This window comes from Chlorocebus sabaeus, chromosome 25 (assembly GCF_047675955.1).
Source record: "Chlorocebus sabaeus isolate Y175 chromosome 25, mChlSab1.0.hap1, whole genome shotgun sequence".
NCBI classification, from domain to species: Eukaryota; Metazoa; Chordata; class Mammalia; order Primates; family Cercopithecidae; genus Chlorocebus; species Chlorocebus sabaeus.
In genome coordinates this window covers 32,020,781-32,036,431 of record NC_132928.1, presented here as the reverse complement: position 1 = coordinate 32,036,431, position 15,651 = coordinate 32,020,781, and the positions used below count along the sequence as shown (strand labels likewise).

Sequence of the window (15,651 nt, the reverse complement as noted above, 5' to 3'; positions counted from 1 at the left end):
TTTGCTGAGCATCAACAAAGCACCATGCACTGTGCTGAGAGTTACATGTGTTAATTCACATAAACCTTATTATAATCCTGTGAGGTAGGTGGTAATATTTCTATTTTAAAGAAAAAGAAACATGTACTAATGTAAAATAGATACTCTGTGATATAGTCAATATGTAACCCAACTATACATGACTCCTAAAAAGTAAATGCTTCTGTAACTATGCAAAAAAATTACCATTTTGTTAACTTTATTAAGTGGTAAGGATCTAGTTACAGAAGCTCATAATCATAGGGAAGTAAGTTAGATATTCTACCTACCCATTCAATCCCTGACCCCCATATAATCTTCACAACTCAGTTTTGATAATGGAAGACAGTGTGTCTTCTTGACAGAGAAAAATACAAAAAGGTACTGATATTGTACTCAACAAGCACGCACTGCATGACTAGCCTGGGACTGTACTGTGCTATACTTTAGCATTTATAAAGCACTATCACTTGATCTTCCTTTCAACCCTGGGAAGTAATTCAGTCTATGCTTGGAGACCTCTAGGGACAAAACGTTCCAAAAGCAGCCCACTCTATTTTTTGGAAATTCACAAAACATCTCTGATCATGAAATCCATGCTCCTTAAGTTTGTATATAGAATATCCTTAACCATTTCCTTAATGTAAAACTTCACTTATTGGAAGACAGGTATCTCCCCCTGCCCCAGAGTATTTTATAATCTCAGATAATTTTTTAAAAATTCCTCAGAAGTAGTAGCATTAATTGTTGCCATGTTGATTTCTTTATTGACCTAATTTGAAGGTTATTTTGAGTTATATAGTATCTTCTCTTCTAACAGTTCAAAAAAAATTGTTAAGACTGTCAGCTTCTCAAGGGCATTACTGACTTTTTATTCATTTTTGTATCCTGGCCCTGAGCAGAGTTTATGACACACAGTAGGTCTTCATTAAATGCTTAATTCACATAGTAAACTTTACACTTAACATTGTCATGTGGAATAAGAAAAACAAGTGTTAAGAACTTAATTCAAAATTTGTATACAGAAACGAAGACAACTCAATTTAAGAGACTTGCTATGATTACACAATGGAATGACAGAACCGGTGCATCCAAAATTTCTGAAATCTGATGTCTAGTTACTGCTTTTTTGAAATAGCAATTATATTTTCTGAACCAAAGATCAGGACAAACAGCATAACCATGAGTCTTATTTTTAATTCTGAATGCATGAGTATTAAAAAGTCTTACAAAGCTTAAACAGTTAAATATTCATTTTATGAACTATTTTATAAACTGTATTACAATGGAATAATCCTATAAAAATACAGTTTGTTTACCATATCAATCCACCATACCAAAATAACTTCTTCTAAGATGCCTTATATAAGTAAAACTAGTCATGTTGCTGCTGCTTCTGTGAATGTATATTCTTTCTCAATGAGACTTTAAGCTCTATCACATTTGATGAGAAATTTTTTAAAAGCAAAGTTATTACATAGTATTTCTAGAGTGCTATGTCATAACTAGTTACAGAGTTATAAAAGACAGAAAAGTTTCCTGAAATTCTAGAAAAGATGCTACTCAGGGTTTGTACATAGTTTTAGAGTAATACAAACGTGTAAAACTGACGATGTTCTGTTACAAAAGAAAAATGTGGAGGTCCATTCTTACCTGCTTAAAAAGCTGGAGGTTAACTGCAGTTTCCAGGAACTGTTTCATCACGCTTGAGCGGTGCTTTACAAAACTCTCCTCACAGAAAGTGATGGGCTCACCCTAGATAGAAATAAAGATTTTAAGGGCATCAATAAAAGGTCAGAGAGAACTAGTCTCTTTAAATCAGTATGTGGAGAGTGATAGAGGAAGTGTAAGGTACAGAACCAAAAGACCCTTCCTTACACAGAATAGTTAGATTTTAGGGTAGTAGAAACATTCCTCTACTAATAAGACTGTACCATAGCTTTTTAATCCAGGATCCCATGGACTCTTAAAATTGCTCAATTTTACTCCCTCAAGTAAGAGTAAATCCCCTAAAAATAAAGATTTGACATCATCAGATTGAATTTTGAGTATTAAACATAGCACACATACCTGAAAATATCACATAATTTTATTGCATCCTGATTAGAAATAACATCGTTACTATAAAAACTGCTGCATGATTTTTGACATTCGCACTTAGTTGTTATGATCATTAATTTCTTTTTTAATTAATGAAAAGATTTTACAATCCCCTTCTCTTCATGATTGCAAAACAATTCAGACTGGATGCTTTCCAGGATAAGTCCTATTCGGCATCTGCTTTCATTAATCCTTTGCGCTAAGTATTCATATCTTTGCAAGCGTCTTGCGGTAGCTCTATCAAGTGCTCCTCCAAACCAGAAAGGACTTAAATCTCAACTCCTACTGATTCCATTTTTTTTCTACTTATTCCTTTGCATGAATGCAGAAAATCATCACCCACTGGCTAATTCCTACCACCTATTTCCCTCATCAGTCTGAACAGTCCTCTAACCCATTCAACACAAAGTGACTAAACTTTATGACAAAAATGAAAACAGAGATGAATAAAAATGATTCATTCATTATAATGCACATTGTAGCAATATTTATGTCATATGAAAAAGGAAAAAGTGTGCCTGCTTACCTTCTAATAGCACTTTGAAAAAATAACAATTATAATTTAATTACCATTATAATTTAATCTTAAAACTCAATATTATTACAGATATCTTTAAGTACAATTCTGAAAATAGGTTCCTGTATAAATAAAATAATGAGAGTAACTATCTATGTAATTCAACTATTACCACTTTCTGATAAAGTTAATACACTATAGAACTGTACTGTCACATTCAGTAGACACTAGTCACATGTAGCTATGTACATGTAAATTTATGAAGATTAATTAAAACTTCAGTTTCTCAGTCATACTAGCTGTATTTGAACTGCTCAATGGTCACATGTGGCTAGTGGCTACTATATTGAACAGTACAGATATAGAACATTTCCTTTAGCATAAAAAGTTTTCCTGGATAGCACTGCTATAGGAAAAAGAAAACAAAATTCAAACAAATTATTAAAGAAGATAATTCAATAAACTCTTAAGTGGTGTCACCTACCACCAGCCACCAGCCAATGACTAATGATAAAAATGTCATTATATATTTTTATCCAGATGATTGCTAAGTTTTTTCAGGGGGGAGGGGTTAGGGAGGGGGTCATTCTGCCATGCAGGCAGGATTATAGTGGTTCATTCATAGCTCACTGCAGCCTTGACCTCCTGGGCTCAGGTGATCCTCCCACCTCAGCCCCCCAAGTAGCTGGGACTACAGGCACATGCCACGATGCCCAGATAACATTTTGTATTTTCTGTAGAGAAAGGGTTTCGCTATGTTGCCCAAGTTGGTCTCAAACTCCTGGGCTCAAGTGATCTCCCCACCTCAGCCACTCAAAAAGCTGGAATTCTAGGCACAAGCCACCAACCCAGCCTATTATTGCCAATCGTAAAGAGCTACAGATGATTTTTAAATTATATATTTTTTAAACTGGACTAATTTACATAAATATATTTTGGATGATCATAAATGTACTATATTGTCCACTATCACAGAATTTATAATCTACTGGAGGAAGAAAATCTACAATAGGCAAGCCTGTTAAAGATAAAGGTCTATTGTTTTCTAATCTCTAGTACTAGCATCCTCCCTAGTTACACTGGAAGCCTGGTAAATGTTTTATGATTGAGTTGTAAAAATAAAATAAAAATAGCAAATGAGCTAAGCCTTATTCCATATGACATATCATCTTCGCAAAAATAAATACAATTTTAAAAATAAATATAAGTAATTGCCTCTAATGGCAGTTCTGGCATCACTGCTATTACAAAGTAATCAGGACTAATAGTAACTTTAGTTTTTATGTGATAGATTTTTCCTTAAACATGTAAAGATGTATTTCAAGACAAGAAGAAATGGATGAGACTAAAGTCTATGCTTTCTTAAAAGTTGGGCATAGTTTAGTTATTAGTCTATGTGAATTAAGCTGGAAGAATTCTGTCCTCATTAACCTTTGAGTACTTTCAATCTCTCCAGAGAACAAGTAAAGTAAAAGCTCAGATTTGCTGTCCATCCACTTGTGATGACACAAATCATGGAAAAACTTTGAACTAAACCTTCAATTTGATTAACACGGTTTGTTTACTAAGAATCTCTGATAATAACAAAAGACAAAGCACTGACACATTAGAATTTTCTCTCAAGGAAAAAAATAAGTCTTTATTAATAATGCTCTAAAGTTGCATGTATTAATACACAGGAACCTCAATTACTGCCATCATTGGAGGCCTCAATTATTGTCATCCTTAAGGCATATGCTATGAAACAGATTATATTAATAAATGACTCCGCAGTATGAGTTCTTTAAAACCAAAGTTGAATTGAATGACATGAGAAGAATTTTGCCTATGATTTTAACCCAGGTTATGAGTATTTGAAGTTCATGTGGTTAACTACATTATCAAACATTTCATGGCAAAATCAATGACTAGTTTGTCAACTGATATGCAGTGATGTTTCTCAAAGTGTGATCCAAGGTCAGACTTTTCCACAGGATCTGTAGCATTAAAAGTATTTTCATAATAATGTAAGTCATTATTGGCACTCTTGTGTCTCATTTTCTCCTGAGATCCAACAGTGTTTCCCAAAAGCTACCTGGTTGGCAATATTGCAATAGACTGAATACAGAATCAAATATCAGAATCCAGCTGACTTCTATTAAGCCAGATATTAAAAAGCCCTGAAAAAAATGTAAAACAATGATATTGTTCAGACTAAATTTGTTTAGGAATATAGCAATTTTTCATAAAAATGTTTTATATTCATATTTAATTAGTTTATACTGCTTTTAAAATAAACGTATATTTTTTCAGTTTTAATTTCTAATATGGTAAATATTTATACATATACCTCACATAAATGAAGGCTCTTTGATAATTTTTAAGAGTATAAAGACATCCGGAGACCAAAATGTTTGAGAACTACTGATATACAGTAACTAGTAGGGGTCAAAGGTGACTTCCAGATTTCTAGATTAAGGGTCATAAAATGACATTATTTATTAGGGACTGAAAATATAGAAAGAAAACCACATTTAAGGAGAAGTTGATAAAATCAATATTGGCATATGTTTTTGGTAGTGTTCCTATTGGAGCCTGAGACAGGGGTTCTTGTACAATTGATTTTCGCAGATCACTCTCAGGAAAAAGGTATTAAGGAAAACAAGACAGGACAGAGGAAAAAGTCAAGCAAGAATATGGTCTCAACTGGAGATGAGCTTCAGCTGAATCCCATGGGAAAGCACCAACTGTACCATAGACTTGATCCCACTTTGAGGCAGAGAGGCCAGCGTCTTACATCCCGTATAAGAAGTGTTCTTTTTCAATGCTGAGAGGTGCAAAGATGAGGGATGAACATAGTTTTCCCAGTGATTCACTTCCATTTAGCTAAGGGCAATTTTTAACAAAACAAATACAACAACAAGTACAGGGGATCTGGGCAGGGCACCAACAATATCTACCACCGATGTTTGAGAAACACGTGAAGGTATGTAGCACAAAGCTAGAAACTCGTGTTAGGAAAATTTGTTATTTAATACATACTTAAGAATTATCTGTACAGACCTGAGTATTAAAGTTGAGTTGATTACTCTACTTACAGAAAACAACTTATACAATTAAGAAATACCCATCTATAATCTATTTTTTAAATGTTGTATTATTCATTCACAGAAAAGTAAGTAAACATATGATTCTGTAGAGACACAAAGTAACCAGGTAGAAACATAAAACAATGGAAAAGAAAATCTCTTCATGAGATAATTCTGACATGACAGAAAAACTACTGAATATTTTGCTCCATAAAACAGTGATGAGGCAAAAAGAAATCAAAAGCAGTCATTTCGACGGAAAGCCCAACAAAGGAACATAAACAGCTATCAGGAAAACATAATCTGCAGTAGAATCAGAATAAAGTTTATATTACAGAGAAGGGAAACAGATTTTCGTAGGGACTTATTTTCTGCCATACATTCAAGGTTATTTTCATATATCTGATCTGTGAACTCTGGAGGTCTGGGACTAAATTCTTGTTCATCTTTGCATTCCCTATGGCAGTGGTCCTCTTTTTGGCACTAGACAGGGGTTTTGTGGAAGACAATTTTTCCACAGACAGCAGAAGTGGGGAATGGTTGTCGGATGATTCAAGCGCATTACATTTATTGTGTACTTTATATTATTACGACATTGTAATACATAATGAAATAATTCTACAAGTCACTACAATGTAGAATCAATCAGTGGGAGCCCTGAGCTTGTTTTCCTGCAACTAGATGGTCTTATCTGGGGGTAATGGGATACAGTGACAGATCATCAGGCATTAGATTCTCATAAGGAGCATGCAACCTAGATCCCTCACATATGCAGTTCATAATAGGGGTTTCGCTCCTATGAGACAGGAGGTGGAGCTCAGGCAGTAATGTGAGCCATGAGGAGTGGCTGTAAATACAGATGAAGCTTCATTCCCTTGCCTGCCGCTCACCTCCTGCCATCTGGCCTGGTTCCTAATGGGAGTGGGGATCCCTGACCTGCAGCAACCAACCCAGTACTCTGCATTTTGAGTGTTAAATAAATATTTCCTAGTTACTATATGAATTATTTACACAGAATAATTAAGCCACAAGTAAGTTATGGATGAAATAGAGCTGTTTTTCTACGTTAGTATTATGTTCAACTTCAGAGTGATAATCATTACTGACATAATGTTTGTGTTTGTTTGTTTTACAAACGAGTATCTTTCAAGTTCTATATATTGTACCTGGAGTAGAAAACTTTCTAAGAACAAGAAAATACTTAAAACGTACATTAGATCTTATACTACTATGATGTGTATGACTTAGCAAGAGTTCACTGTGAAAGAAAATTTGGGTATCAGAAAGAAGGATAAAGTAAAAAATGTGAAATATAATCCAAAACATCAACATTATACTTATTCGGTTCCTTAATGCACCTGGACTCAATGTAATGTCACCATTACATAAGGAGTATAAACAAACTAAGCAAAAATGTCTGCATATTGATGGCTATTTTAAATTTAAAATCTCTGAAAGACTCGCCTGTCAGATATCTCACGGGAATGTTCAAATATTTGCAGATTCTCACAGGAAATAATAATAAATGATTTTCAGGTTATACAGCATATTCCTTCTACATGTCCCAATGCTATTATTATGTAAGGTACAGCAACTTTACTTTCAGAGTGTATTAACCACGGAAACAGTAATTTTCTTCCATTGTTGGCACTTTAGCTAGAAGTCAATGAAAAAAAAAACCTCACAGTCAAACTATAAAGTTTAACCATCAGCGTCAAAATATTTTATTTGTACATATTATTTTGTTACTTTATCCTCAAGTTGCTGGATCTGTCTTGAAAAAAGAAAAACTACAGCTACCTACTAATGTTCTATTTACCTATGAATCAGCAACTTAAGATAGAAAAAGGAACTAATTTTTCTAAATTAGACATTGCTGTTTCTAGCTTTTTGTGTGAATTTAAATACTTAGAAAAAATTAATAGATTGTGCATTAAGTTTGTGCATACTATTTAAAAATATATTTTTCTTCCCCACAACTTAAGACAATGAGAAAAACATTCTCCATTCTCATAAAACATATCAGTGATATATAAATTGAACACTTCCTACCCAAGTCCCTAGTTCTGTTCCAAAGTACTTGAGGAGAAACTGTATATTATTACTGAAGCAATAAAGCAAAATTCTCTCCCTATTAATTAGAAATGAGCAGAAAGAAAGTGCCATAAAACAACTTTTATCCATTAGAAAGCCAGATGCACACCAACTATTTCTTTGGTGGTAACCATCTCTCAAGTTAACAGGTCTATCTATGCTCAAGCAAGAGTAATGACATGAAAGGATGCGTAAAATGTTTTAGTAACCATAAAACTGTAAGGAGTAGTACTTTTCAACCTGGATTTTTAAAACTCTAACAAGTTGACAATTACAAATTTCTTAAATGGAAATGTTAAGATGAAGATTTAGTGAATGGCCTTTTAAATTATGGATGCCAACCCCATGTTTAAATTGCTTGAGTTTAATCATTAAATACAACAACATTACTTACTGATAATGTTTTAAAGAAAATAATCAAAAAGTGTTTGAAAGATACACTTGTCAAACTGTCACTCCTCCAACTTGTCAAACTGAGGTCCGGATTACTAACCAATCTTTATTTTTAAAGTAACTTATTTTTTATCCATTAGCAAGGTCAAGGCAGCCCAGGAAAGCTTGAGTGATGGAAACACATGACAGCACCTTAAGCATTAAAGCGAATAAACCTGAGTGTTACTTCTGTGCTCTCAGACAGGATAATCAAGTATGTCTTTGAATATACTAAACAATATTTTAACTCAAACAAACATTTCTTCAACATCAGCTATTATTCAAAAATTTGACTTTTTTATAGCTTGTGATACAAGTGATACACAGAGGTATAACTAAAGACCATTTCTTAGTTATTTAATACAATCATTTTAAAGTATTGTCATGTTTAAGGCAGTGTATTCCTTTCTGGAAAGATGCTTTGTATGTGGTTATGCTAAAGGGATTTTCCTTACTAAGTCTATTGATTCTATATTTTATTTTTAATAATGGCAACATAAACAGCATTTACTACATGCCAACCCAAGAAGTATCATCACTTTTTTTTTTAACAAATGCAAATACCAAAGCACTAATAGGTTAATTTGCCCAAAGTCATATAACTAGTTGGTCACAGAATGAGGATGAATCCAGTCAGTATGGTTACAGAGTCTTGTGCTCTTACCACTTTTCTTTCATTCATTTAGTACGTTAATTTTATCTCACATTTTTCAAATCTTAAAAAGTAGCTAACTTGCTGTTGGCTAAAATCCAAAAAAAAGAGTAAAACATTCATTACCTTATTTGAATTTCCGGCAACTTTAAGGAGTTTTATATTGTTCTCTGTAATTAAGGGTGGGTACAATTTATTCGCCAATCATGCCAAGGTAACATTTAGAGAGTGTGGACTAGGCACTGTAAGTAACAACAATTTAGGGTTGCCAGCTTAGACATTTTAAGTACTTAATGTATAAAATAAATTACTCTTTAGCAGTATTTAGCATATGTATTTAGCATCTGTATAGGAATATGCAAATCATCCTGGAGGGTATTTTTCTCATAATCCACATCCTCTGGTTCCCCAGTACTCCTGTCTTCCTTCCTAAGGTCTTTGAGATTTGAGCCTTCAGGATATTCACAAAGGTCCTTTCTTCCTCTTCTGCAATAAGACCATGATAGCCACAACTGTCTCCCTGCCTCTGGTCTTGCTCAACTTTGATCTAACATGAACAACATCATGAAAGTGGTCTTTCTAATACACAATGCTAAGCACTACATTCCCATGATAAATAATTGTAAACACTGTGCATTAATTGTAAGATAAAGCTGAAACTCTCCTGACTGAAAGGTCATTTATGACTGGTTCTGCTGCCTCTATGGGAGTGAATCCTAACCCTTTTTGGATTTATTCTTTTTTGAGAACATGGTGGAAGACATGAATATTCTCTCCAGAAAAACGCATATATTCAACAGTTATCTCCCAGGTTTCTTGTTTCTCATACATGGAGAAGCATAATGTTCTTTTATCATTTTCGGGTTCATTTTGTTTGCTACTGCTAGAGAAGAAATGACTGCATCACCCTATGTCACTATAAGCTCCTGGTGGGGGCACATGCTTAACATTATTTTTTTGGCCCAGAAGCTTCAGAGAGGGCCTATTATAGCTGCACTCAACATATATCTGATAAACATAAATTATATCTATAATGTATCCTAATAAACAGAATAAGAAGTATATTCTTATACAATGAAACATCTTGCCATTGACTTTTACTTTAGATGATTTTCTACAGAAAGAGAAAAACAGACGAATCAAAACTCCCTTTCAGTACAATATATTAAATCCTGCTGTATAGAGTATTAAGACAAAGAAGGGAAGAGAAGAATTAGAAGACTGAAGGGAAGAGGATGAAGCTGTTTGAGTAGTAGTAATTACTCCAGGTAAACAAAACCATAAATGGAAATAGCATAAATATCAAATCATTTCTCCAATTTATATACCCACTATGAGATGCCTATACCACCTGTTTCCATGAAGAAAATTCCTAAGACTTTGTATTGAACTTGGTCTTTCCATTAGTGAATACTGAATGCCTTTCATGTATCTTCGTTTAGAAGTAATGCACGTTCAGGAAACATATCTGTTTCCTTTTTTTTTTTTTTTTTTTTTTTTTTAGTTAAATTTAATTCATTTTTTTTTTTCTCTTTTTTTTTGCTTAAAGTTCTAGGGTACACGTGCACAATGTGCAGGTTTGTTACATATGTATACATGTGCCATGTTGCTGTGCTGCATCCATTAACTTGTCGTTTACATTAGGTATATTTCCTAATGCTATCCCTTCCCACTCACCCCACCCTATGACGGGCCCCAGGGTGTGATGTTCCCCTTCCTGTGTACAAGTGTTCCCATTGTTCAATTCCCACCTATGAGTGAGAACATGCGGTGTTTGGTTTTTTGTCCCTGCCATACATTGCTGAGAATGATGGTTTCCAGCTGCATCCATGTCCCTACAAAGGACATGAACTCATCTTTTTTGTGGCTGCATAGTATTCCAAGGTGTATATGCGCCACATTTTCTTAATCCAGTCTCTCATTGGTGGACATCTGGGTTGGTTCCAAATCTTTGCTATTGTGAATAGTGCCGCAATAAACATACGTGTGCATGTGTCTTTATAGCAGCATGATTTATAATCCTTTGGGTATATACCCAGTAATGGGATGGCTGGGTCAAATGGTATTTCTAGTTCCAGATCCTTGAGGAATCGTCACTCTTTTCCACAATGGTTGAACTAGTTAACAGTCCCACCAACATTGTAAAAGTGTTCTATTTCTCCACAGCCTCTCCAGAACCTTTTGTTTCCTGACGTTTTAATGATCACCATTCTAACTGGTGTGAGATGGTGAGATGGTGAGATGGTGTGGTTTTGATGTGCATTTCTCCGTTGACCAGTGATGATGAGCATTTTTTCATGTGTCTATTGACTGCATAAACATCTTCTTTTGAGAAGTATCTGTTCATCATATCATTTGCCCACTTTTTGATGGGGTTGCTTTTTTCTTGTAAATTTGTTTGAGTTCTTTGTAGATTCTGGATATTAGCCCTTTGTCAGATGAATAGATTGCAAAAATTTTCTCCCATTCTGTAGGTTGTCTATTCACTCTAACGGTACTTTCTTTTGCTGTGCAGAAGCTCTTCAGTTTAATTAGATTCCATTTGTCAATTATGGCTTTTGTTGCTATTGCTTTTGGTGTTTTAGACATGAAGTCCTTGCCCGTGCCAATGTCCTGAATGGTATTGCCTAGGTTTTCTTCTAGGGTTTTTATGGTTTTAGGCCTAACATTTAAGTCTTTAATCCATCTTGAATTAATTTTTGTATAAGGTGTAACGAAGGGATCCAGTTTCAGCTTTCTACTTATGGTTAGCCAGTTTTCCCAGCACCATTTATTAAATAGGGAATCCTTTCCCCATTTCTTGGTTTTGTCAGATTTGTCAAAGATCAGATGGTGGTAATTGTGTGGTATTATTTTTGAGGGCTCTGTTCTGTTCCATTGGTCTGTATCTCTGTTTTGGTACCAGTACCATGCTGCTGATCTTTTCAAAAAACCAGATCCTGGATTCATGGATTTTTTGAAGGGTTTTTTGTGTCTCTATCTCCTTCAGTTCTACTCTGTTCTTAGTTATTTCTTGCCTTCTGCTAGCTTTGGAATTGTGTTTGCTCTTGCTTCTCTAGTATCTTTTAACTGTGACGTTAGGGTGTCGATTTTAGATCTTTCCTGCTTTCTCTTGTGGGCATTTAGTACTATAAATTTCCCTCCACACACTGGTTTAAATGTGTCCCAGAGATTCTGGTATGTTGTGTCTGTGTTCTCATTGGTTTCAAAGAACATCTTTATTTCTGCCTTCGTTTCGATATGTACCTAGTAGTCATTCAGGAGCAGGTTGTTCAGTTTCCATGTAGTTGAGTGGTTTTGAGTGAGTTTCTTAATCCTGAGTTCTAGTTTGATTGCACTGTGGTCTGAGAGACAGTGTGTTGTAATTTCTGTTCTTTTACATTTGCTGTGGGCTGCTTTACTTCCAACTACGTGGTCAATTTTGGAGTAAGTGTGATGTGGTACTGAGAAGAATGTATATTCTGTTGATTTGGGTTGGAGAGTTCTGTAGATATCTATCAGGTCTGCTTAATGCAGAGCAGAGTTCAATCCCTGGATATTCTTTATAACTTTCTGTCTACTTAATCTGTCTAATGTTGACAGGGGGTATTAAAGTCTCCCACTATTATTGTGTGGGAGTCTAAGTCTCTTTGTAGGTCTCTAAGGACTTGCTTTATGAATCTGGTTTCTCCTGTATTGGGTGCATTTATATTTAGGATAGTTAGCTCTTCTTGTTGAATTGATTCCTTTACCATTATGTAATGGCCACGTCTCTTTTGATCTTTGTTGGTTTAAAGTCCGTTTTACCAGAGACTAGGATTGCAACCCCTGCCTTTTTTTGTTTCCCATTTGCTTGGTAGATCTTCCTCCATCCCTTTACTTTGAGCCTAAGTGTGTCTGCACATGAGATGGGTCTCCAAATATAGCACACTGATGGATCTTGACTCTTTATCCAATTTGCTAGTCTGTGTCTTTTAATTGGAGCATTTAGCCCATTTACATTTAAGGTTAATATTGTTATGTATGAATTTCATCCTCTCATTATGGTATTAGCTGGTCATTTTGCTCATTAGTTGATGCAGTTTCTTCCTAGTGTCGATGGTCTTTACATTTTGGCAAGTTTTTGCAATGCCTGGTACTGGTTGTTCCTTTCTATGTTTATTGCTTCCTTGAGGAGCTCTTGGAAGGCAGGCCTGGTGGTCGACAAAATCTCTCAGCATTTGCTTGTCTGTAAAGGATTTTATTTCTCCTTCACTTATGAAGCTTAGTTTGGCTGGATATGAAATTCTGGGTTTAAAATTCTTTTCTTTAAGAATGTTGAATATTGGCCCCCACTATCTTCTGGCTCGTAGAGTTTCTGCCGAGAGATCTGCTGTTAGTCCGAGGGGCTTCCCTTTGTGGGTAATCCAGCCTTTCTGTCTGGCTGCCCCTGACATTTTTTCCTTCATTTCAACATTAGTGAATCTGACAATTATGTGTCTTGGAGTTGCTCTTCTTGAGGAGTATCTTTGTGGCATTCTCTCTATTTCCTGAATTTGAATGTTGGCCTGCCTTGCTAGGTTGGGGAAGTTCTCCTGGAAAACATCCTGCAGAGTGTTTTCCAACTTGGTTCCATTCTCCCTGTCACTTTCAGGTACACCAATCAGACGTCAATTTGGTCTTTTCACATAGTCCCATATTTCTTGGGGGCTTTGTTCGTTTCTTTTTACTCTTTTTTCTCTAAACTTTTCTTCTCACTTCATTTCATTCATTTGATCTTCAATCACTGATACCCTTTCTTCCAGCTGATTGAATCGGCTACTGAATACAACTGTGCATGCACCACGAAGTTCTCATGCCATGGTTTTCAGCTCCATCGGGTCATTTTAGGTCTTCTCTACAGTGTTTATCGTAGTCAGCCATTCGTCTTATCTTTTTTCAAGGTTTTTAGCTTCCTTGCAATGGGTTCAAACTTCCTCCTTTAGCTTGGAGAAGTTTGATTGTCTGAAGCCTTCTTCTCTCAACTAGTCAAAGTCATTCTCCATCCCACTTTGTTCCTTTGCTGGCGAGGAGCTGCGTTTCTTTGGAAGAGGAGAGGCGCTCTGGATTTTAGAATTTTCAGTTTTTCTGCTCTTTTTCCCCACCTTTGTGGTTTTATCTACCTTTGGTCTTTGATGATGGTGACATACAGATGGGGTTTTAGTGTGGATGACCTTTCTGTTAGTTAGTTTTCCTTCTAACAGTCAGGACCCTCAGCTGCAGGTCTGTTGGAGTTTGCTGGAGGTTTACTCCAGACCCTGTTTGCCTGGGTATCAGCAGCGGAGGCTGCAGAACAGAGAATATTGCTGAACATCAAATGTTGCTGCCTGATCGTTTCTCTGGAAGCTTCATCTCAGTGGGGTACCCGGCCGTGTGAGATGTCAGTCTGCCCCTACTGGGTGGTGCCTCCCATTTAGGCTACTTGGTGGTCAGGGATCCACTTGAGAAGGCAGTCTTTCCGTTCTCAGATCTCAAACTCTGTGCTGGGAGAACCACTACTCTCTTCAAAGCTGTCAGACAGGGAAATTTAAGTCTGCAGAGGTTTCTGCTGCCTTTTGTTCAGCTATGCCTTGCCCCTAGATGTTGAATCTACAAAGACAAGCAGGCCTCCTTGAGCTGCGGTGGGCTCCACCCAGTTCAAGCTTCCTGGCCATTTTGTTTACTTACTAGAGCCTCAGCAATGGCGGGTGCCCCTCTCTCAGCCTCGCTGCCGCCTTGCAGTTGTATCTCAGACTGCGGTGCTAGCAATGAGCAAGACTCCGTGGGCATAGGACCCTCCGAGACAGGCACAGGATATAATCTCCTGGTATGTCGTTTGCTAAGACCATTGGAAAAGTGCAGTATTAGGATGGGAGTGACCCGATTTTCCAGGTGCCATCTGTCACAGCTTCCCTTGTCTAGGAAGGGGAATTCCCTGACCCCTTGTGCTTCCCGGGTGAGGTGATGCCTCACCCTGCTTCGACTCATGCTCATGGGCTGCACCCACTGTCCTGCCCCCACTGTCCCACAAGCCCCAGTGAGATGAACCCAGTACCTCAGTTGGAAATGCAGAAATCAGCCGTCTTCTGCATCACTCATGCTGGGAGATGTAGACTGGAGCTGTTCCTATTTGGCCATCTTGGAACCCTTGAAACATATCTTAAGAAGTGTATCATGGCTGGGCGTGGTGGCTCATGCCTGTAATCCCAGCACTTTGGGGCCGAGACGGGTGGATCACGAGGTCAGGAGATCAAGACCATCCTGGCTAACATGGTGAAACTCCGTCTCTACTAAAAATTCAAAAATTAGCCAGGCATGGTGGTGGGCACCTGTAGTCTCAGCTACTCAGGAGGCTGAAGCAGGAGAATGGCATGAACCTGGGAGGCGGAGCTTTCTGTGAGCCAAGATTGCACCACTGCACTCCAGCCTGGGAGACAGAGTGAGACTCCATCTCAAAAAAAGCATCATATCATAACAGAGGCAAGGTAGAACAGAAATATATCACACTAGAGCAAGAGAGGGACCATGAAAAAAGCAAATTCAAACCTAAGCCCCCTATTCACTAGCTAGAGAAACAGTGAGCTTACTCAAATTCTGTGAGTATCATCCTCCTCATCTTTAAAATATAAAGGGTAATATTTTGAAGGCTTGTAAAAATTCAACAAGAACACTTATCCAAAGAGCCTATCAATGCCTGTCATCCAATGGGTGTTCAATGGTCAGTTAATGTTTTCATAGTGATCAAAAATTATGAATATCAGTCAAAATAATGTAATTAACAAATAATATGTAAA

The 15,651-nt window shown here is 36.6% G+C and overlaps 1 protein-coding gene across 8 annotated transcripts in view; it reads right to left on the bottom strand.

The window, feature by feature from the left end:
* DENND1B (DENN domain containing 1B) overlaps positions 1 to 15,651 on the bottom strand; it is a 277,082-nt gene that overhangs the window by 77,136 nt on the left and 184,295 nt on the right. For all 8 annotated transcript variants that reach the window (XM_073011651.1, XM_007989064.3, XM_037985771.2 and 5 more), the window contains one exon: positions 1,672 to 1,773. In XM_073011651.1, coding sequence (XP_072867752.1) covers positions 1,672 to 1,773 — 102 coding nt within the window. The remainder of the gene's footprint in view (positions 1 to 1,671; positions 1,774 to 15,651) is intronic.